The sequence below is a fragment of the Engystomops pustulosus genome, chromosome 3 (assembly GCF_040894005.1).
Source record: "Engystomops pustulosus chromosome 3, aEngPut4.maternal, whole genome shotgun sequence".
In the NCBI taxonomy this organism is placed as follows: domain Eukaryota; kingdom Metazoa; phylum Chordata; class Amphibia; order Anura; family Leptodactylidae; genus Engystomops; species Engystomops pustulosus.
This window is the reverse complement of record NC_092413.1, coordinates 193,682,365-193,705,382: the sequence shown is the minus strand read 5'-3', so window position 1 is coordinate 193,705,382 and position 23,018 is coordinate 193,682,365. Positions and strand designations below refer to the sequence as shown.

At 43.7% G+C, this 23,018-nt stretch overlaps 1 protein-coding gene across 2 annotated transcripts; it reads left to right on the top strand.

Annotated features, from left to right (window-relative positions):
- The first annotated feature begins 5,384 nt into the window (after positions 1–5,384).
- FBXO25 (F-box protein 25) lies at positions 5,385–22,096 on the top strand. Of its 2 annotated transcripts, XM_072143473.1 has the most exons (11): positions 5,385–5,531; positions 8,571–8,711; positions 10,240–10,340; positions 12,316–12,365; positions 12,583–12,675; positions 13,492–13,585; positions 14,370–14,554; positions 14,639–14,821; positions 17,862–18,005; positions 18,876–18,902; positions 21,273–22,096. In XM_072143473.1, the coding sequence occupies exons 2-11, from the start codon at positions 8,596–8,598 to the stop codon at positions 21,360–21,362; spliced, it is 1,083 nt and encodes a 360-aa protein (XP_071999574.1). In that variant the 5' UTR covers positions 5,385–5,531; positions 8,571–8,595; the 3' UTR covers positions 21,363–22,096. The 2 variants fall into 2 exon arrangements, with proteins under 2 accessions (XP_071999574.1, XP_071999575.1); XM_072143474.1 differs by lacking the exon at positions 18,876–18,902.
- The last annotated feature ends 922 nt before the right edge of the window (positions 22,097–23,018 follow it).

The window sequence follows — 23,018 nt, the reverse complement described above, 5'->3', positions numbered from 1 at the left end:
TAGCCCAGCACACTCCCCCATTATATATATGTAGCCCAGCACACTCCCCCAGTATATATGTAGCCCAGCACACTCCCCCAGTATATATGTAGCCCAGCACACTCCCCCGATTATATATATGTAGCCCAGCACACTCCCCCCAGTATACATATATAGCCCAGCACACTCCCCCCAGTATATATATATATATATATGTAGCCCAGCACACTCCCCCCAGTATATATGTAGCCCAGCACACTCCCCCCAGTATATATATATATATGTAGCCCAGCACACTCTTCCCAGTATATATATGTAGCCCAGCACACTCCCCTTAGTATATATGTAGCCCAGCACACTCCCCCCAGTATATATATGTTGCCCAGCACACTCCCCCAGTATATATGTAGCCCAGCACACTCCCCCAATCATATATGTAGCCCAGCACACTTCCCCAGTATATATATATGTAGCCCAGCACACTTCCCCAGTATATATGTAGCCCAGCACACTCCCCCACTATATATACGTAGCCCAGCACACTCCCCCAAGTATATATATGTAGCCCAGCACACTCCCCCACTATATATACGTAGCCCAGCACAGTCCCCCAGTATATATATGTAGCCCAGCACACTCCCCCACTATATATATGTAGCTCAGCACACTCCCCCCAGTATATATGTAGCCCAGCACACTCCCCCCAGTATATATGTAGCCCAGCACACTCCCCCCAGTATATATGTAGCCCAGCACACTCCCCCCAGTATATATGTAGCCCGGCACACTCCCCCACTATATATACGTAGCCCAGCACAGTCCCCCAGTATATATATGTAGCCCGGCACACTCCCCCACTATATATATGTAGCCCGGCACACTCCCCCACTATATATACTTAGCCCACTACACTCCCCCACTATATATATGTAGCCCAGCACACTCCCCCACTATATATATGTAGCCCGGCACACTCCCCCACTATATATACTTAGCCCACTACACTCCCCCACTATATATATGTAGCCCAGCACACTCCCCCACTATATATATGTAGCCCAGCACACATCCCCAAGAATATATATGTAACCCAGCACACTCCCCCAGTATATATATGTAGCCCAGCACACTCCCCCCAGTATATATGTAGCCCAGCACACTCCCCCAGTATATATATGTAGCCCAGCAAACTCCCCCCACTATATATACGTAGCCCAGCACACTCCCCCAGTATATTTATGTAGCCCAGCACACTCCCCCAGTATATATATGTAGCCCAGCACACACTCCCCCCAGTATATATATGTAGCCCAGCACACACTCCCCCCAGTATATATATGTAGCCCAGCACACACTCCCCCCAGTATATATATGTAGCCCAGCACACACTCCCCCCAGTATATATATGTAGCCCAGCACACACTTCCCCCAGTATATATATATGTAGCCCAGCAAACTCCCCCCACTATATATACGTAGCCCAGCACACTTCCCCGGTATATATATACTGGGCGGAGGGTGGATATATGTAGCCCAGCTGTCCTGGGTGCACCAGATTCAGGAATTGTGGCACCCGTTCTTCATGAATCTGGCATCCTCTGCACTGCTGCGACAGAGTGCACCAACTTTTTTTGGTGCACTTTTAAAATGGAGCGTGAGACACACTTGTTAAATGTAGTGCACGGTCCGACTGTGGTGAGGACATTCTTTAGGTTCGCTTCCATCTGGGGCCTTTAACCCATTCATGTACATGTACGACGCAGAGGTACTGGGCCTGTATGAAGAGGTCTCACAGACTGAGCCCTCTTCATACAGAGGTGGGGTTTGCAGCATTTAAAAGACAGCGGAGCTTCCCGGGACGTAAACGGGGAGTGGCGATCGGTTGCCATGACAGCCTTGGGTCTTCATCAGGGCAAAGGCTGCATGGCATATGCAGTTTTGTTACAATGAGCTAGTGGCTCATTGTAATGAATACTGTGTAAAAATGTCTTGTACTGCAATACAGTAATATTGCGGTATATATGGTAGGAACGTTCAGACCATCTAGGGTTAAAGTAGCCTAGAGGGTCTAAAAAAAAATTGTAAAAAAAGTTTAATCAAAGCTTAAAAAATAATAAAAACCTAAAAATTCACCTAAAATCCTTTCCCTTGAACTAATATAAATCATAATAAACAGAAAAAAATCACAAACATGTTAGGCATCGCCGCATCTCAAAATGCCCGATCTATCAAAATATAAAAATGGTTATTGCCGGCGGTGAACCCCATAACGGGAAATAGCGCTCAAGGAAAGAAATTGAATGTAATATGTATTGTAAATGCAATGGTCTGACTCATATTCACCCTAACCTGAATGTGACCCCATTCATGTGTGTGCGGTTTTGGCTCCAAAAGATTTTTAAATGGATTGAGTGTAAATTGTTCGCCACTGACCGATGACAATCGCGGTCCGTGTCTCCAATTCCCTGCGTATCGATAGCGTGGTGGTTTTTATTATAATATATGCATTAGTATTTTTAATCTCAGAAATATAATATTCTTTTATTGAACTCCGGTGACCCTGTAAGTAAATGTGCCCCTATATGTTCGGCTTCCCCCTTTCCATAGTAATATAATACCACCACTAGGGGTGCTCAATGCACAGGAATGATTGTATCTAGCAATGAAATCAATGGAACAAATCTCTTTGCACTGAGCTCCCCCTAGTGGCGGTTGCAGTAATCTCCAGCCATATGTTATCTACAGTACTACTTATCCCAAGTTCCAGCCTTCTTTCCTGGTTTGTGTTTTAGCTTTCACTATGAAAGGATCTGGTGACAAATTCTCTATACCAGAATCCAGTTTTTATCTATGATCTGGATTTGTAATACAGGTTTAAGGTTGTAGAGAAACAATATTTATTTATATCTGAATTCTTATATCAAGGAGTTTATTTCCATAGACACTGATAACTGGTAACAATCAATATATCACGTGAGCCTTAAAGGGGTTGCTCACTTTATCTAATTTTTTTTTGGAATGTGTGTAAGCGAGGGGGCAGGATATTAGGTTACTTAAAGCTACCCATCCATGAACCCCTTAAAAGCCTGGCCCTTTGTTTTCACTTCCATTTTTCACTCCCCACCTTCAAAAATCTCTAACTTTTTTTTTTCACATAAAGAGCTGTGTGATGGCTTGTTTTCTGTGTAACAAATTGCACTTCATAATTATGGTATTGAATATTCCATGCCGTGTACTGGGAAGCGGGAAAAATATTCCAAATGCCGTGAAAATGGTGACCCGAGGCTCTTATGGCGACTGATCGCCGCTCCCCGATGACGTCACGGGGAGCAACGATCGTCAGCAAGATGGCGCTATCTTTTTGAAGCCACTGGCAGCTTTGATATGTTGTGTTATGATATAGACTTTTTTGCGCATTATATGTCTCTTTATGTTATGGGGCTTATGGACATTTTTATTGATTAATTTATTTTTTACTAACATTTTTTTATACTTTTGAATGCCACAGTAGCAATTAATGGTTTTAAACACCCGGAGCCCAATCCTACCACGTTAGTTACAGCCGGCATCCCGTGTATCCCGATGGCGGCTCAGCTCAGATCTCGATATCAGATATATCAGACGCAGAGCGCTAAGGGTGATGTCACACATGGCGTTTTGAACCCGTTTTTGGTCCATTTTTAAGCAGCCCGTTAAAAACAGCACACGTTTTTGACAGGTTTTACCAATTATCTTAATTAAAACTGGTCAAAAACGGATCCGCTTTCAAAAAACGCATGTTTTTCAAAAACGCATGCATTTTTTTAAAGCATGCGGTTTTGGACGGACTGCTTAAAAACGGACCAAAAACGGGTTCAAAAAGCCACGTAAGGGTGATGCCACACATGGCGTTTTGAAAGCGTTTCTGGTCCGTTTTTAAGCAATCCGTTAAAAAATGCATTCGTTAAAAAACACATCCGTTTTTGACAGGTTTTCCAAATTTGCGCAATTAAAAACGGACAAAAACGCATGCGTTTCCAAAAAACGTTTCTATAGATACGCCTGCGATCGGGAATGAGCCGCCGGTGTTTTGCGTTAATTTAATGCAAAACACCGACGGCTCGTTCCCAATGTAATGTCCGTTTTTGGCCCATTTTGCTTAAAAATGCATGGAAAACAGATTGAAAACGCATACGTGTGCCATCACCCTAAGGGGTTAACTTAGGGTCACACATACCGCTAACATTACGATTACAAATGCAGCACTAGCGTGCGGGGCGAGCCTCACCATGAACGCATATACATTTCTAAGGAAACACATGTGATTTATATGCAGAAACTGATGTCTTGCATTAAAACAAGGCTGTGGGGCAGCCCCGTACGCTAGCGATGCGTTTGTAAATGTAGCGCTAGTGATACGTGTGACCGTACCCTCAGGCACTTATATAATACTCTATCTCTGAGGGCGCGTTCACACGTTGCGTTTTCATTGCGTTTTAAAACGCATTACAACAGCTGAGATGAGGTGATTTGCTAATTACATTACTGGTAACGTTAGCGTTTACATAGCGTTAACAAATGTAAATAGTGATGTAATTAGGCAAATCACCTCATCTCAGCTGTTGTAATGCGTTTTAAAACGCAATGAAAACGCAACCAAAGCGCAACTTGTGAACGTGCCCTGATAATCTAATAGCAGAAACTTCAGCACACAGTAAGGGAAAGGGGGGGGGGGTAACTGCTGGTGAAGCTACAGCATGGAGGGGCTCTGGTAATGCCCCTATTTGCATAATTGTAAAAGTTGATGTTAGAGGGAAGGAGGCCATGGATAACAAATATAAGAGGATTACCACCGGTGTCTGGATCTATGAGTAAGTGTCCCTGGTTTATCATGAAGGATTTTGATAGGGGATTTCCTTTCCTGGGCTCAATTGTGCCTCTTTTATTAGTTTTCTTTTGCCTATTTTTGGCACGAATCCAAGAAACACATCTGCCCTGCTAAGATAAAAACCTAACACAGAAAACATCTTCTCTCATGTGTACAGCCATTGGAAGAGGGGGAAAAAAGGGGCAAATAGAGAGATTAGTATTATTAGAATGATAAATTACACCATTTAACATCGCAAAAAAAATGTATGATAAATATTGACATTACAAGGATACAGTTCAGACTCTCCTGACTACATAATACATCCGTAGGAATGTTTTCCTTATGATTTGTAGCGTAGTAATATCGCACATCATACCACAGTGTCCCCCCGGGTTCCAATATATATCACTCCCCATTCCCCCTCCTCCGCAGTGTAAGCCGCAGCCGCATAAGGTCGCGTTCAGACCGCGCGACACACAACGGAGCAGAATGAAAACACAACGCATGTGGTGAAGTCACGTGACCACCAGCATGCCAAAGCATCCTCCAATCATAGCACCGGCTGGAGGCGGGCTGAGAAAATCGACCAGTAATGAGATTAGTGGGCGGGGCCGACAGCGTCATTTCCATACGAAGAGACATTAGCGGAGACTTCCGCCAACAAGCGCAGTCTTCTCCTATGTGCAGCGGAGCGCGGCCTCAGGTAACGCACCGGGCGGGCATGGCCTGCTGGGAGCTGTAGTTCTCCGGTATCACTGCGCAGCCTCTGCTCTACCTGTAGATGACGTCATCGTCACAGCCCCTGCACAGCGCCCCCGTAGCTGTGTGTGCGCATTATGTAACTACCACAGCAGCGGCTACCCCTAAAGCGCCTCCATAATGGTGTCACCCTGACAGCTGGACTGATCCTTGTGTCATCAGCAGGGTCCCCCTTCCCTATCATTGTGTCATCAGCAGGGTCCCCCTTCCCTATCCTTGTGTCATCAGCAGGGCCCCCCTTCCCTATCCTTGTGTCATCAGCAGGGTCCCCCTTCCCTATCCTTGTGTCATCAGCAGGGCCCCCCTTCCCTATCCTTGTGTCATCAGCAGGGCCCCCCTTCCCTATCCTTGTGTCATCAGCAGGGTCCCCCTTCCCTATCATTGTGTCATCAGCAGGGTCCCCCTTCCCTATCCTTGTGTCATCAGCAGGGCCCCCCTTCCCTATCCTTGTGTCATCAGCAGGGCCCCCCCTCCCTATCCTTGTGTCATCAGCAGGGCCCCCCTTCCCTATCATTGTGTCATCAGCAGGGCCCCCCTTCCCTATCCTTGTGTCATCAGCAGGGCCCCCCCTCCCTATCCTTGTGTCATCAGCAGGGTCCCCCCTCCTTATCCTTGTGTCATCAGCAGGGTCCCCCCTCCTTATCCTTGTGTCATCAGCAGGGCCCCCCTTCCCTATCATTGTGTCATCAGCAGGGCCCCCCTTCCCTATCATTGTGTCATCAGCAGGGCCCCCCCTCCCTATCCTTGTGTCATCAGCAGGGTCCCCCCCCCTACCCATGTGTCTGATGAACCTTTTTCTTGTGTGGATTGTGAGACCTCAGCTGCAGGTGTCGGGGAGGACACAACCTGCTCCTATAGAAGTGACAGAGGCTGCACCTGGTGTCACTGTGTCACTCGTGTGTCAGCTCTGCAGCCCATATATGGCTGCTGTGACCTTACTACATACAGTATGTGCTGGAGGTCCTGATAGTAGTTGTATGTAACCTGACCTGTGCCAGGAGAGGTGCCCTCTCCCTCCCTGCCCCTTTAATGACTTCACCAGATGTGGACACTATGGATGTCACTTGTTTGGATCCTCTGGCATTTAGCTGAAGGCATTTTGGGGACCACAAGCTATACACTCACCAGCCACTTTATTAGGTACACCATGCTAGTAACGGGTTGGACCCCCTTTTGCCTTCAGAACTGCCTCAATTCTTCGTGGCATAGATTCAACAAGGTGCTGGAAGCTCCTCAGAGATTTTGGTCCATATTGACATGATGGCATCACACAGTTGCCGCAGATTTGTCAGCTGCACATCCATGATGCGAATCTCCCGTTCCACCACATCCCAAAGATGCTCTATTGGATTGAGATCTGGTGACTGTGGAGGCCATTTGAGTACAGTGACCTCATTGTCATGTTCAAGAAACCAGTCTGAGATGATTCCAGCTTTATGACATGGCGCATTATCCTGCTGAAAGTAGCCATCAGATGTTACAGGGTACATTGTGCTCATAAAGGGATGGACATGGTCAGCAACAATACTCAGGTAGGCTGTGGCGTTGCAACGATGCTCAATTGGTACCAAGGGGCCCAAAGAGTGCCAAGAAAATATTCCCCACACCATGACACCACCACCACCAGCCTGAACCGTTGATACAAGGCAGGATGGATCCATGCTTTCATGTTGTTGACGCCAAATTCTGACCCTACCATCCAAATGTCGCAGCAGAAATCGAGACTCATCAGACCAGGCAACGTTTTTCCAATCTTCTACTGTCCAATTTCGATGAGCTTGTGCAAATTGTAGCCTCAGTTTCCTGTTCTTAGCTGAAAGGAGTGGCACCCGGTGTGGTCTTCTGCTGCTGTAGCCCATCTGCCTCAAAGTTCGACGTACTGTGCGTTCAGAGATGCTCTTCTGCCTACCTTGGTTGTAACGGGTGGCGATTTGAGTCACTGTTGCCTTTCTATCAGCTTGAACCAGTCTGCCCATTCTCCTCTGACCTCTGGCATTAACAAGGCATTTCCGCCCACAGAACTGCCGCTCACTGGATGTTTTTTCTTTTTCGGACCATTCTCTGTAAACCCTAGAGATGGTTGTGCGTGAAAATGCCAGTAGATCAGCAGTTTCTGAAATACTCAGACCAGCCCTTCTGGCACCAACAACCATGCCACGTTCAAAGGCCTCAAATCACCTTTCTTCCCCATACTGATGCTCGGTTTGAACTGCAGGAGATTGTCTTGACCATGTCTACATGCCTAAATGCACTTAGTTGCCGCCATGTGATTGGCTGATTAGAAATTAAGTGTTAACGAGCAGTTGGACAGGTGTACCTAATAAAGTGGCCGGTGAGTGTATTCTAATGGGCAAACATCTGAACTGAAGACTAAGTGACAATACATTTGCACCCGCTGGGTGATGGGGCGCTATGGACATGTGTGGTGCCAGGGTCTTTCCTGAGAGGATACTGCAGTTTGAATCTGTGAATTTACAGACAAACATAAGAGGAGTCTAGTGATCCTGTACTGGGGCAGGTCCTGTATCTATTATGTAGGCTCAGAGCTTTTATCTAAATTACATGAAGCGATAATGGAAGTGACCAGAGGTGGATAAATACGGCCATGGGCCCCCGGGCTGTATAACAATTGTGCCCATTACAAATCTAATGACATTTACTTCCTACTTATGGTAGCAGAACCAAGCCACTTTTAGTTCTGCACTATGAGGATTTTTGGAGGACTTCCAAAGGTCCTGGAAGGGTCCTTGTATACGCATGTGTTGAAAGCTTGAGGAAGTCGGTGACCCTCGGCACCAGCATGACCTCACTGCTCGGATGTCACATTGTTGTACATTTGACTACTGAAGCCGGCGATTGTTGCCATCATAAGAGCCTTTCACTGACAAGATGACAAGCAGGGGGTATTTGGGCACGGCTTTGGGAATGGGAAGGGGGTAGTATTTCATAAATGTGACTGTAGCCTAATCTACTTACTTCACAGGACTACTACCTTCAGCAGGACAGTCATGCCTTTTCTGGGTCAAGATTGGCGCTCTCCAGGCTGGAGCTGGGTGAAAACTGGGGATGGATGGAAACGAAATGAATTCTCATGTGACGACATTGAAGACCTTAATCTCCATCTGTGAGTACAGCAAAGTACTACCAAACCTTCATGATTTACACTGCATCATACTAATAAGGGTGTCAGTGTGCTATCTAGGGTCATCAGGTATTATACTATATCATACAGTGTCAGTGTGCTATCTCGGGTCACCAGGTATTACCCTATATCATACCAAGGTATTATACCAGGTTATCAAGTATCTCTGCACTGTACCAAAAGTCCTTCAATTAATGTTTTATCTAAACACAATACTAAGCCAACAGTATAGGGGAACACCTAGAAGGTGGCTAGCTCCTGCCACAAGCTGTGAACTCCTTATAGGATGCTATAAAATTGCCTATTGCCTTGAGATAAATGGGGGTTTCAAAAGGTAGACCTGGCATTTATTGGACATTTATTGCAGAAATGAAGTTTGATTATACCGTGTGCTCTGCAGTAGTCATATTCTGTCAGGAAGCGGTGACTAGTAATGGCAGATATATCTATTCAGTTATAGGAAGATTGTAACCAGTATTCTTCATTCTTTTTAGCTTGTCCCTAAGGAGCACACTGGACACAACTATACAAATAAACACACACACAGCTCTGCAATACACGCATAAGGAACATATTGGGAACTTGTCTGCACATGAATATACACACACACAGAACCCCCTGCTCTGACCCAGCGCAGCATGTGCCCATTCTAACACCACCACAGGTCCTCTAAGGCAGTGATTTTCAACCTGTGTGCCGTGGCACACTAGTGTGCCGCGACACATGGTCGGGTGTGCCGCGGGGAAAGTTCCCCAAACTATGGAGCCCCCTGTGTTTTGTTTCCCAGAGAAATGTAAAATGAGAAATACTATAGTCATGAGGCTGGAGTACTACAAGTACCAGCTCATATGCTCATGGCCATAGTACTTCTTATTGTACCCCTTTATATTGCAGTATATGAGCCACATAATAATCAGCACCATATACTAAAAACAGGGAGAAACTGAGAACTGTTGAGGAAGAGCTTTGTGTGAGTCTTTCCACCATTCCTGCCAGGATAGCCCTTTTGTGTTTATCGAAACAGGCCCAGGTTCCAGTAAAATAAATTTAGAATCTATATTATTAACTATATGTATAATATGACTGTTTAGTGTCATTTTGCGCTAATTTGGTTGGTGGTGTGCCCCAGGATTTTCTAAGTATAAAAAGTGTGCCGCGGCTCAAAAAAGGTTGAAAATCACTGCTCTAAGGCAGTAAGTAGGCATGTAGAAACACCCGGGGGAGGGAGATAGTAGTGCAGAGGCTCTCCTCTCTGGGAGATTGGGTGTCAGCGACTCACCCGATCTCCATTACAGCGGTCAGGAGGGTCTTGCAGCGCTGGATCTTTTTTGACCTTCGGTTTATAAGACGCAGGCACTTTTCAGCAAGATTGTTTTTCTTGCTAAAAAGTGCATCTTATAGTCCTAAAAATACGGTAGGCTTCTATTACTTTTTGCAATGTATCCAGGTTTCATGAACTGTATTGTCAAACTTTCACAGTTTCTAACTTTTTTTTTTTTTTAAATCCAAGATTAAATATTAATGATGGGGAGACCTTTGAGACTGAAGACTGCAGCACACTGCCCACAAAGAGTGAGAAGGAGAGCTTCAACAACACTACAAAGTCCCAGTGTAAGAACAGTGCATCTACATGTATCTGTGTGGTGTGGAAATCTCCTCTGCATTGACTCATTTACTGGCCCAGGCCAAATTTCTTATAGATCAAGGAACTGGTTGTAAACAGTTAGGCTACATTCACACTAACGTATGGGGGACGTATATACGGCCGATATACGTCCCCCATAGGCAGCAATGGGCACACGGCACCCTACGGGAGCGGTACCCGGGAAAAAGATAGGACCTGTCCTATCTTTTCCCGTAATACGGTGCCATAGGTTGCTATGGAGAGGGGCGGGGGTGAGCTGCTCTCACCTCCTCCTCCTCTCCCCGTACACTGCCGTTGCCCGCTACGGTACGGTACGGGCGGGCAACAGCAGTGTGAATATAGCCTTAGATTCCTCATGGTAGATTTCTCACGGACGTGTGATGTGTTAGTATGTCACAGCCCTATCCATACCCAGAGGGTGTTTGCTGCATATTGCACCTAACCCGTGTTTACATTACAATCGCCATCGGAGAGCAGGGTTCTGGGCACATGACTTCCTCGGTTCATAAAGACCCAGGGATGTCTGAATTTAACCATTGAATGAGAAAAATCTCCATATACTGCCCGATATGGAGATACTACCTTATACTGCCATATGACAGTATAAGGTAGTATCAGACAGACAACCTAGGGTTAAAGTAAAAATTGCGCATGTGTGATTGCCTGCTCCATTATTAGCATTCTTTATTTATAGAGCACCATTAATTCCATGGTGTTGTGCAATCAATAACAGATTCACATATATTACATCAAAGGGATTGTCCACTTTAAGAAAGTAATTGATATTATTTGTGTAATGAAAAGTTATACAGTTTCCTAATACACTTTCTGTATCAGTTCCTCACGTTTTTTTTTTTAGATCTCTGCTTGCTGTACTGCTATAGAAAGTTCCAGTGTAATCAGATCTGTGTGATACTAAGGCCGGTGACACGCGTGGTGTTTTTGGTGCATTTTCTTTCATTGCGTTTTTGCATCCTTGTAAAATGCATAAGTTTTGCAAAAGAATGCGTTTTTGGATAGTGTCTTAACCTGGCGTTTTCTGCCTTGCGTTTTTGTGTTTTTGAGGTGCGTTTTTGAAAAAATGCATGCGTTTGTGATCTGCGTTTTGAAACTCATGCGATTACATGTACAAACGGCGGGGAGAACAAGATCGCTGCATTTTTACAAATTCTAAGAGACATGGTTGCAATTACAGTACATCGAGCATTGTGTTTTTTTAAAACGCAAGCAAACATTTGAATATCGCGTTTTTGCTGCATTCCTGCCTGGACAGATTTCTATCCTCTGCAAGTGAGCATAGAAGCTTCCTATAGCAGAACAGCAAGCGGAGATCTAGACAATAGTGTGGAATTCATACAGAAAGTATATTGGAAAATTTTTAAAACTTTTTATTACACAAACAATATGAATAATTTGCTGAAAGTGGACAACCCCTTTAAGAAGAGAACAAAATGCAAAACTACAGTGATCAGTAGATAAATGGAAGGAGGACCCTGGCCGTTAGGGCTCACAATCTATGTGGGAGGGTAGATGGAGACACAAGGGGAGGGACCATTCTTTTGGGCTTTAACAGGGGTACATTGGATTCCTGTTATTGCCCCCCCCCCCCCCCCCCCATCAACAATTTGGTTCCTGTTCTGTAGATAGGGGAGTTTGCTTGTAGTACATTATCCGTACTGATCTCTCTCCAGTTCACAAGTGCGGCCGCGTAGTATAACAGGGCTTATTGCTGCAAGTCTACAGATCTCTAGTGACTAATTATCCAACTACTGACATCCATGGGACGAGGCGGCTCCTATTATCTGTAATGACAGGTCATTATGGAAATTCTGCATAAGTAATCCCTATACTCGCAGGAAGATGGAGCTTCTGCTGGGCTCCAGAGGGATTGCTACGTTTCAATTAATGGTAAATGTTGTATTTTTATTTCTCTTGATACAGACTTTTATCAAGAGAAATGGATTCATGTGCACAAGGAAAGTACAAGAGAAGTAAGTACTTCTGTGCATGAACTACCCCCTATAATTCTGAGGTATTCTTATATTGTGGGGGGAATTACCTGCCTTGAACAGGTGCTGAATATACATCCGAAATTACTAGAATAAACACCCAGTGATTGGCCCCATGCCCCCTTTACACACCATCTTATTCCCTGTAGGTGGGAGTTTAGTGCTGAATGCTGATATAAAAGGTCTTGTTTGATTGCAGAGACACGTGTATTGTACCTTGGGCGAAGCCTTTAATCGTTTAGACTTTTCCAGCGCAATCCAGGATAAACGAAGATTCACTTACGTCGCCAAAGTAAGTTGGGGGAGACTCTGTTTTGTTCTTCTTCCAGTTTAATTAAAATCTACCATTGAATGTCAAGCTTGATAAATCAGGGAGACTTGCTCATAGATCCAGGCACCGTGACTGTGGTAATATTCTTATATTTGTTATCCATGGCCTCTTTCCTTCTTAAAAAAAACTTTAGAAAAAGAATTTATTAATGAGCTTGAAGGTTGTTACTAGAGCCACCAATACCCGTAACCTGATAATCTAAGCACACAGCATCTCTCAGCACTAGAGGAATCATGAAGTGTCTGCTTAGAGAGTCCTCACCCACACTCTGGGATATTACACTGGCCATCACTGAGTTATAAAAGCTAACACCGCAATAAGTGTGCTGTCACACTGTGCGTTCTTGATCCGTTTTTAAACAGACTGTAAATGCATGCATTTTTTGTATGTTTACCAAGCATTTGGCTGGTTTTCATCTAAAAGTGTAGGCAGCTGTGAAACAGATTAAAACCAATAAAACACATGGTAAATGTACAGAAACACATGCGCTTTCTGTCCGTTTAAAACCGGTCCAAGAACGCACCATGTGACCGCACCCTTAAACTGAGTAAAATTTTAAGGTAAGGGGTTCAAATAATGTTTATTGTGTAACCATCACTAGGGGACTAAAATGTCTCTTTCTTTCTTGGGCAAACCCCTTTAAGGAGAACCTAATGGGCTCTCATACATTCAGGGTTAGGTTCACACGTGAGCCAGGACCCCATCTAATGTTTGTACTGCAGATAATCCAAGTGTGTATCTAAATAACTAAGAACTGTCTGTGTTCTGTGTTACTAGTTACTTCAGCTAATCGCTAAATCTCAGATCACATCCCTGAGCGGAGCTGCACAGAAGAATTATTTTAGCATCCTGGAAGCCATTGTACAAAAAGGTAAAGTTGTCATTCTTCCAAACTGAAACTGTGTGTGTGTGTACCGTATATCAGTCTATTAGCCAGATTGGTGTTTTTTTTACTATTTTTGGTAAAAAAAAAAAAATAGGCTCACACATATAGATGCTGAGGGTGCTTCTACTGTCAGCTCTGTCTCCCTGCAGCCCCTTCTCCAATCTGCCTTCAGCTAACATACTGGAGGGGGGCAGTATGCCTGTCACTATGGTACCGACACAGTTCTGTGTCATAAGAGAGGAGAATCTTCCACCTAGAATTGCATTTCGTGGGTGTAATAGAACTGGAGATATTCATGTTAAAGTCACGAATGTGGACGAATTAGTCACGAATTAGATTTCGGGCTGCAACTTTAACAGAAGATATCTCTGGTTCTGATGTCATTTTAAAGAGGAGACTCTGCCATTTAAAATCACAACAGAACTGTGTTTCTAGACACAGTAGGTTAGAAGAGCTTTTGGTTTCAAGTGTCGCCTATATAACTATCTGCAGTGGTATTTGCAATTTGCACGCCTCTAGTTGTAGGGCAGTCATGTAGAGGTTAATGTGCAGGTGATGGGTACAGGGGTGACACACTGCAGATTTTTGCTGAAGTTCATGATTTATCTGAATGGATCTTGTCAAAATCCATGTTTTATACTCCAAATTAACCCCATACATGTCTGCATCAAATTAGCTTTGTATCAGTTCATTTCTAGACCTTTAACTATTTGTCCTGAGGACCTGAAACTCCAGATTTTATAGTTTTGGACTCTCCTCTACATTGCAGTTCTTGAAGATCAGTACAATCCACAGCTTATCTGCGACCTTCTGCATGACCTGAGCTCCGCCCTGTGTACCCTGATCAGGGAAGGAGGGAGATGTGTATTGATCGGGAATATGAACGTCTGGATTTCTCGCCTGGAGACGATACTTTCATGGCAAGAGCAGCTCATGAACCTTGAGATCAGCCCGGTATGAGCATCTACAGTGTCTTCTCTCTCTTGTCTCCTCTTCTCTGTCACTATCTGCCATATACTTGTATTCCTCTTATTTCAGCAACTTGGCAATGGTCTCACCCTGTGCGATCTACCACAACAAATGAAAAGTAATATCCTCTTCAGATTTACCGATGCCTGGGACATAATGAACATGGGTCAGATGACCCCATCATGGTGCATTCTCAGCGAAGACCTCCACCTCTGGAAGGAGCTGTGTAAATATCACTTCTCTGAGAAAATGGTAACTATTCCTGCAGTCACTTCTCAGTCATCTTGTAGTCATTTACACTCAGTAGCAAATAATCAGTATTGCTTTATAGAGAAAAGTAAAAAGAAAGGGCAGTTTAACCCTGAAATGACTTGTAACTATAGACTTGTTGTCTGACAGCTGGAGATGTAGTCACTTTCTGTACAGAAGTCTTGAGGTGAGCAAAATAATACCGCCTCATTTTCTTTACTACATCTAAGGTCACATGCCATACACATCACTAATGCTGGCCACAAATCCATTGTTTGTGGCCCGCACATGTTAATAGGCATAAAGCCTAAGGCAGCTAGGCCTGGCCCATACCTGAGTGTAGCAGGTGGGGGTGCTCTCCTCACCCTCACTTCTCCAATAGGAAGAAGGATGGCGGTGCCTTACATCTGGCAAAAGATAGGAAATGCCCTATCCTTTCCGGTGCAGCTGCACAACTCTGACACAGAATAGCCATTCAAGTGGATGACCGTACTGCCCATTGAATTGAATGTGGTCGTGTGCTACCCGTATTAGTACTGCACACGATCATAAGCTAAACATTTTTGAGGTCTAACACTAGGCTAGCAGCAAGTATCTGTGGCTGGTTACTGACCGCCATACAGAGGATGGGACTCCTTGCATCATAGTGATGTATAATACACTATATATCAGCGCTGTCATGATTACAGCAGAGAAGAAGGGACTCCTTTTATCATATATCAGTAACATTCTCTATATGTATCATTGTGTGTTTATATATAATATACAATCTCGCTGTGGAGAGATTAATGAACACTGCGGTTGATTTGTAGAACTGCTCTGAAATCTTATCACGGGTCCCCCAGGTCCTAATTGATCAATCTGGCTATTTGCACATGTTGCAGATTGTCATGTGGAAAATAGGCATACAATACGCACTGTTTTTATGTTCATTTTTAAAATGTGGATTTTTCTTTTTATTGTTGCGGGGGTTTTTTTTGGTTTTGTGCACTTTATTTTTTATTTTTTTTTATGCTGATTTTCTGCATGCTTTTTTATCATCTACCTTTTTTACTCTCCTTTTTTGCCTGATGGAACACTGTATGAAAACTGCAGTGTGAAGCTGATATTTTTTATTTATTTATTTATTTTTACTTTTACATTGAATTTAAAGTAATAAAAACGCTTGCAAAAATCTGAAAGAATGCATGAGAAAAGTAACATGATCATTATTTTATTTTCAATGATGGGAAAAAAAAAATGTGCATTCTATACGTTACTTTTTTTTCTAAATCACATTCCCTTTAATACTACTATATTACGGGACAGTTTTTCTGCACCAAAATCTGTGTGTAAATTCTGCATGTGCAGATCGCCTCACAGTCATGTACTCTTTGGGTTAAATATTTGCAAACAAAATTAGCATCCATTAGAAAATTGCAATGAAAACCATTTCAATTAGTGTTTGGCGCTCCCTTCATCTGCCTAATCCTTGTGAACTCCTTGCAAAGAAGTGAATACTCGGTCACTAGCGTTTACTTGTCAGCGAGAATCCGTTCTGTAACGTTGTCTGGGAGTAAAAGTCAAACACCTGAGACGCCTGTAATTATCACTCCTTCCAGGTAAGTGCGGAGGAGCTCAACCTTCACTGCCTTATAAGGTGATTGCACCTGAAGCACAGGTTGGCAGAGCGTCACCACTAACAATGTTGTGTAACACATGATGTCACCTTGTTTGCATGTGGCCTGCACAGAAATAAGAGGCTTTTCTATGTCCATTTATGGGAAGCAAGTGCTAGAGGATTGTTACAGGCTGTAAGGATAGACTGGCAGCTTGGTGACAAGGCAACAATTCTTGGCCCCACTATCAGAAAACAAAAGAACACAATATGACAGTCAAACTTCTTCAGTCTGAGGCTCCATGCAAGGTCTCACCTCATGGGGTGTGGATGATACCAGGAATCTGCCCAGAATTACACAAAAGGACCTGAAGCCGGCTAGGATCACTGTCAGTAACACACTACGCCATCATGGATTAAAATCCTACAGGACATGTATGGTCCCCCGGCTCCCCCCAGCTCATGTGCAGGCCCTCTCTCTCCCATGCCTCCCCTGGATCCTCCAGATGGTCATTTTCTTCCCCATGTGTGGAAGAAAAAGGATGAGTAGAATCCTAAAAACTTCATCCCAACCATGAAGCATAGGGGTGGAAACATCAAACATTTTGGGGTGTTATACTGCGGAGGGGACAGGATGACTGCACTGTATTGAAGAGAGGATGGATGGGGCCATGTATCGCAGGATAACCTTCTTTTCTCAGTAAGAGCAATGAAAATGTGTCCTGGCTGGCCTTTACAAGCATGACGCAGAACACACAGCCAGGGAAGCTTAACCCCTTAATGGAGGTGAATGAAGAGGGCTCACAGGCTGAGCCCTCTTTTTACAGAGTTGGGCTTCGGTGCTTATTGCAGCAAACCCCCACTAATACCCGTGGTTGGTGCATGGACTGATCACTGCTATTAACTTTTCCGATGCCGCTGGCAAAGGCATTTAAAAGATGGCAGCGCGTGGGCGCCGGCATCTTGGCTCCGATCGTCGCTCCCCCGAATGTCATCAGGGGGCGGCGATCGGGTACCATGACATCTGCAGTGGCTCATTGTAATGAATACTGTGCAAAAATGCCAAATAATACAATACATTGTATTATAGTATTGCAGCATATGGTAGGAACGATCAGATCATCTAGGGTTAATGTATCCTAGAGGGTCTAAAAAAGTGTAAAAAAAAATAAAGGTTCAAAAAAGTAAAAAAAAAATAATAAAATGTAAACTCTTCCACCTTTCCCTAGAACTGATATAAAATGTAATAAAGTGTAAAAATTACAGACACAATAGGTACTGTCTTTCACAGTTGAATAAATAGAAAGTACAGGGCTCTTCATTCTTATAAGGTAGAAAAACTTGCAAATACTTATTTTACCCACTGTGAAAAATAGGTTTCAAAACCGTTTGTTTGAAGTTTTTTTTGTGGTGTTAATAATTTTTATCATTTTTTTTTTTTCTTAGTTTTGTAAAGATTTGATCTTCACAGAAAATGGTCATATTGACTGGAAATTAATGTTCTTCACACTGGAGAAGCACTACCCAAAAAGGGAACAATACGGGGACACCCTGCACTTTTGCCGTCATTGCAGCATTCTCTTCTGGAAGGTAACAATTTCTTTTACTGAAGTGATTGGACAACATTTCCTAAAAACCGTGCAAACTGCACTATGTGCCTGTGTAGTGTGCAGGGGGCGCCAGATTCAGGATTTCTGGCGCACGTTCTTCATGAATCTGGCGCCCCCTGCAGTATTCTAACAGAGTGCACCAACTTTTTTTTTTTTTTTTCGTGCACCTTAAACATGGGGCGTGTAACAAATTTCTGTAGGACTTTGCAGGATAAATGTGGCGCACAGTCCGACTGAGCACTGGAGCGCGCATTTCGGTGCAGAAATGTGTGTCGCATGAAGAATAGTGCAGCCGCGACACAAAACGGTTGCGTGACGCAAATGTGTCTCGGACACTTCTTATATACCTGTGCAAGCAGTTTGCACTAAAATGAACATGCAAAGTCCAACAGAAAACTGGCACAAGGGCCTTAATAAATGTGGGCCAATGTCTATATATTTGTAGTATAAATTGCTGCACAGCGGGGGAGATGTGTTCATGTGTTTGTCTTTGGACCGGAGCAGAGTAGGACTAGACAGATCTCTGCTGCTCCAGATGAATCCCTGTGTCCGATGCTGGAGGATGAATCTAGTTCTGTATAAGACTGGAGAGTTCTACTTTCACCTCCTATTAGTTGATCTAGTTTGTTGCACCACAATATTGAATTTTCTGTTGCGGCCAAGACCCCCATTTATCGAGGCCCCATCCCCACTTATAATTGCCCCTTCCTATAGTAACCTGGCACACATGTATAGTAGCTCAGTCAGTATGTGTCCCTTATAATCCCTTTTATACCCTCAGTTCTATGTAGTAAATGTATTGTCTAATGACTCTATTACTCGTCTTTTTTTCTTCCTTTTTCTGGTGAAGGATTATCAGCTTGCCCTTTTATTTAAGGTATTTGGAGCATGTTTCTACCCTGTATGATGTCTCCTATACTTCCATTCTAATTATAACATGACTTTCCATAATATTTGTTAGTCCCATTTCCATCCTGTAAAATGCATTCCCCTGTGTCACTTTGCATGTATATGTATTAATGGTTGTTTTTTGTTTTTTTTTTTGGAGTGAAAATTTCTTTGGAAGCAAAATCGTGTTATCTGTATGTAAAGAATTGTCCATACTAACCTGTTTAATCCTGATAGGGGTCACTCCATCATTATGCTATACTAACCATCGGCTTCCAGTGCTGCCATGTGTTTGGTTATTTTTTTTTTTTGTTTGTTTTTGGGGGATTTTTTCCCCCCGCAGTCCTGTGACCAGAGCAGGGGAGGACCTGAGCGGAGGAGTACAGCCAACATGAACTTACCGCACAGGTCCATTCTTGCTGTGGGTTCTGCCATGCCCTGGGTCCTAACACCGGCACATACAATCAACATCCAAAGCCAGGGCGGGAGACACTGGGAGCGGTGAGCACCTGCCTTACCTGCTCTCCGCTGCCCATCCTCCTGCATCCAGGAGCTCTGCCATTCTGATCTCTGCTTGCAGACCACAACCTGAGGCTTAGCTGTCCACCTCATGTGCAACCCCAAGATAGATTATTACCTGACTCCCAGAGGAGCAACTGATAGATGATCTACATATCTGTGAGTCCAGGCCTGGGGCAGTGTTCAGTCTGGGAATTATGGGCGACTTATGGTCCGCTTTTCATGGTCTGAATACGAGTAACCTATTGGGGGTCATTTACTAAAGGCCCGATTCGCGTTTTCCCGACGTGTTACCCGAATATTTCCGATTTGCGGCGATTGTACCTGAATTGCCCTGGGATTTTGGCGCACGCGATCGGATTGTGGCGCATCGCCTTGGTTTGCGCGACGGAAATCGGGGGCGTGGCCGAACGAAAACCCGACGTATTCGGAAAAACCGCCGCATTTAAAAACCGAAAAAGTGTTGCTTGGGAAGCGCTTACCTTCACCTGGTCCGAGGTGGTGCATTCCGGCGCATTGAGATGATTTTCAGCGCAGCAGCACCACCGGGTGGACGGCGGAGGAACTGCCTTCATAAATCCTGTCCGGACCCGAATCCTGTGCAGAGAACGCACCGCTGGATCGCGAATGGGCTGGGTAAGTAAATCTGCCCCATTGTGTCCACGCTAGGTGAACAAACCAAAGCATAACACATAAGTAAGAAAATATGAAAAAATCTTTATTAATTAGACATACACAAACAATACTAATGGACGGCGTATAAAAATGTGCAGCCACCAGGCTCAGTCGAGCCGAAACGCGCGTCAGGGCCGGAGTCACCCCGGGCACAGACACCAATTCAAACCTTAAGATGGGTAAGAAAGCAGTCCTTGTTTCTGTTTAGGCTGTCTACTATGATATACTGCATTCAACGAAGCTACCTTAGCTTCGATCGGCACTTTATAAATTTAAAACATACACAGCAATAGCCTTTACTAAGATGTGTATATGCATTGGTTTGCTGTTCTGTTTTGCCCTGCGGGCTGACTCCCTTGTCCACGTATTAATACCTGGTGGCTGCACATTTTTATACGCTGTCCATTAGTATTGTTTTTGTATGTCTAATTAATAAAGATTTTTGCATATTTTCTTACGTACGTGTTATGCTTTGGTTTGTTCACCTAGCGTGGACACAATAGGTTACTCATGATTTATTTAGAACCTTAGCACCCTTGGTGTCTAGACTTTAGAGGCCATATTGAATCCAAGGTGACCGATAGATGGGACGTGTATGCACGGTGTGCCTCAGCCAGCAGTTGCATTGTAAGTGTCCATGGTCTGAATACGGTAGTCTGAAACCGATACCAACTAGACAGTGCAAGGTTCACTTCTGCAATACCATAATGTAGAAGAACATAATGCATAAGAACATTACACTGGAGAAATGAATAATATTGTGTATCTTGGGGTATATTGGGTGACATGTGCAGAGTCACTCTGAGCAACAAGACCCAAATAATGATGTCTAAAATCAGAACCCTATCTGTAGGGTAGATCACCAATATGAGTTTGCTGAGCTCTGTTTTAGAAGGACCTGCCATTTTTTTAATCCCTTTTTTGACACCTGAATGAAACGGACCAGCATCGCAAAATAAGGAGCATTAGTTGAGTTACATCAGAAATAACAACATACATCTTAATGTAATCCTTCGCCTTTCATGGAGAATTCTGCAAAAAAAGCTGCCGTTTCCTATTTTAATTGAATTTTTCGGGCTTATTCTATGACGTTTGCTCTTGTGGGATCTGTGACTTGTATAGATACGGCACTGACTGTCTATAACGCCTGTGTTTGTCTTGTCAGGACTCGGGACACCCCTGCACGGCCAACAACCCCCAGAACTGCCTTACCCCCATCTCCCCGCAGCACTTTATCGACCTCTTCAGATTCTGAAGGCACCAAACACTTTCACATCGGGAACTTTCTATGTTTTAATGAGGCAAATGTTCTACTATTTTATAGTTCATATTAGGAATGAAGACATCTTGGTATGAACATGGAGAGGACCAAATGTTTTAATGTATCTTACAAGGTGATGTCATTATGTGCTTTATTATATGTTCTGATCTGTTGGTCAACGCTACAAAGTTTGATGAGTATTTCCCCAGGGCTGGAGTTATCCCTCCTCCTCAGATCTGGTGGCTTTCTGGAAGCCATTGTCCACCCCTTGTCCTGTGACCAGGCCACAATAACGTTCAGAATTCAAGAACATGGCTGTAACATTGAACGTATCTCTCGTCATCCATCTCTCTCTGACGCTGATATCACTCAGGTTGTGTGCGGATCCATCTTGTAATTGGTGATCTGGATCGCATGTGAAGAACTATTGAACTTGTGGGCAGCGTCTTATAACAGAGATGTCTGACTTATTTTGATATATGATGTCGTCCATCCTCAAAATTTGTTCATGTTGGCTTTACACGGTACAGATGAGAAGTTGGGACAGTCCTGATGAGACTGGACTATATACACTGTGTATAGCCACGGGATAGGGTCTAACTTGCTGAACAGCGGGGGGGTCTCGGTGCTGAGACCAATGCCGAGACCCCACAGATTGCGATAGAAAGCCCTAGCCGCTCCTCAGACTAATGGATAAAACGGTCATGCGTGGCCGTCTGCTCCATTAGTCAGACAGCCCCCTATTTTTTTGTGATCTGTGGGGATCTCTGCACTGAGACCGTCACTGATCAGTAAGTTAGGCCCTATCCCGTGGAGAGGGCATAACTTGCCTTTGAGGGAAAACCCCCTTTAAGGATGGGTTGGGATTTAGTAGATAATTTGCACAAATATCTGTATTTTGCTGCTCGGTTATTGGTGAGGGCGCATTATTATTATCAGGGGATTTTGAAGTCAAAAGAAGAACAGATAGAAATAACAGAATTATCTGCTTTTTCATCATGTATATTTGGTATTTGCATCAAAAACTGCATAAAAACTTGAATGTGTGTCCTTACCCTTAGATTTGAGGACTGTATTCTATATACAAAGTTATACTTTCTATCCATGTCTCAGCTCTTGGTACTTTTATAATTTGTCAATTTTTATTTTGTACTATTTTTTTTTTTTTGTTAGTAGTTTGATCAACTTTTGGGTAGAAATCCTATGAAACCTAAAGCCTAAACCCGATCACAGTGCGATGCTATTAGATAGTGGCTGTCGTCACTGCCATCTAGTGGACAGATGGAGTAGTGTGATTATCATAAGTAACCTAATAACGGAACGTAAATTGCTGAATTTTTTTTTTTTTTTGTTGTATAAGGAATTGTGTTAAGAGGAGTCTTCTACAGTAAATATTTATTAGGGACATCATCAGTTCTGAGTACAAAATCTCTTTAAGGATCTCAGGGGTGTAACAGTAGTGACTGATAAAACATCAGAACATGTTGGTATATATTTTATTGCAGAATAACTATCCAGTGGGAACCTGTTACTTGATAAATTGCTATTTCAGTGTATAATTGTGATTTGCATTATTTCTAAAGACTATAGAAATATAGGTTGAAGAAGGTGCTGAGATGAAATTACAGGGTTAAATTGTTTGTAAAGTGA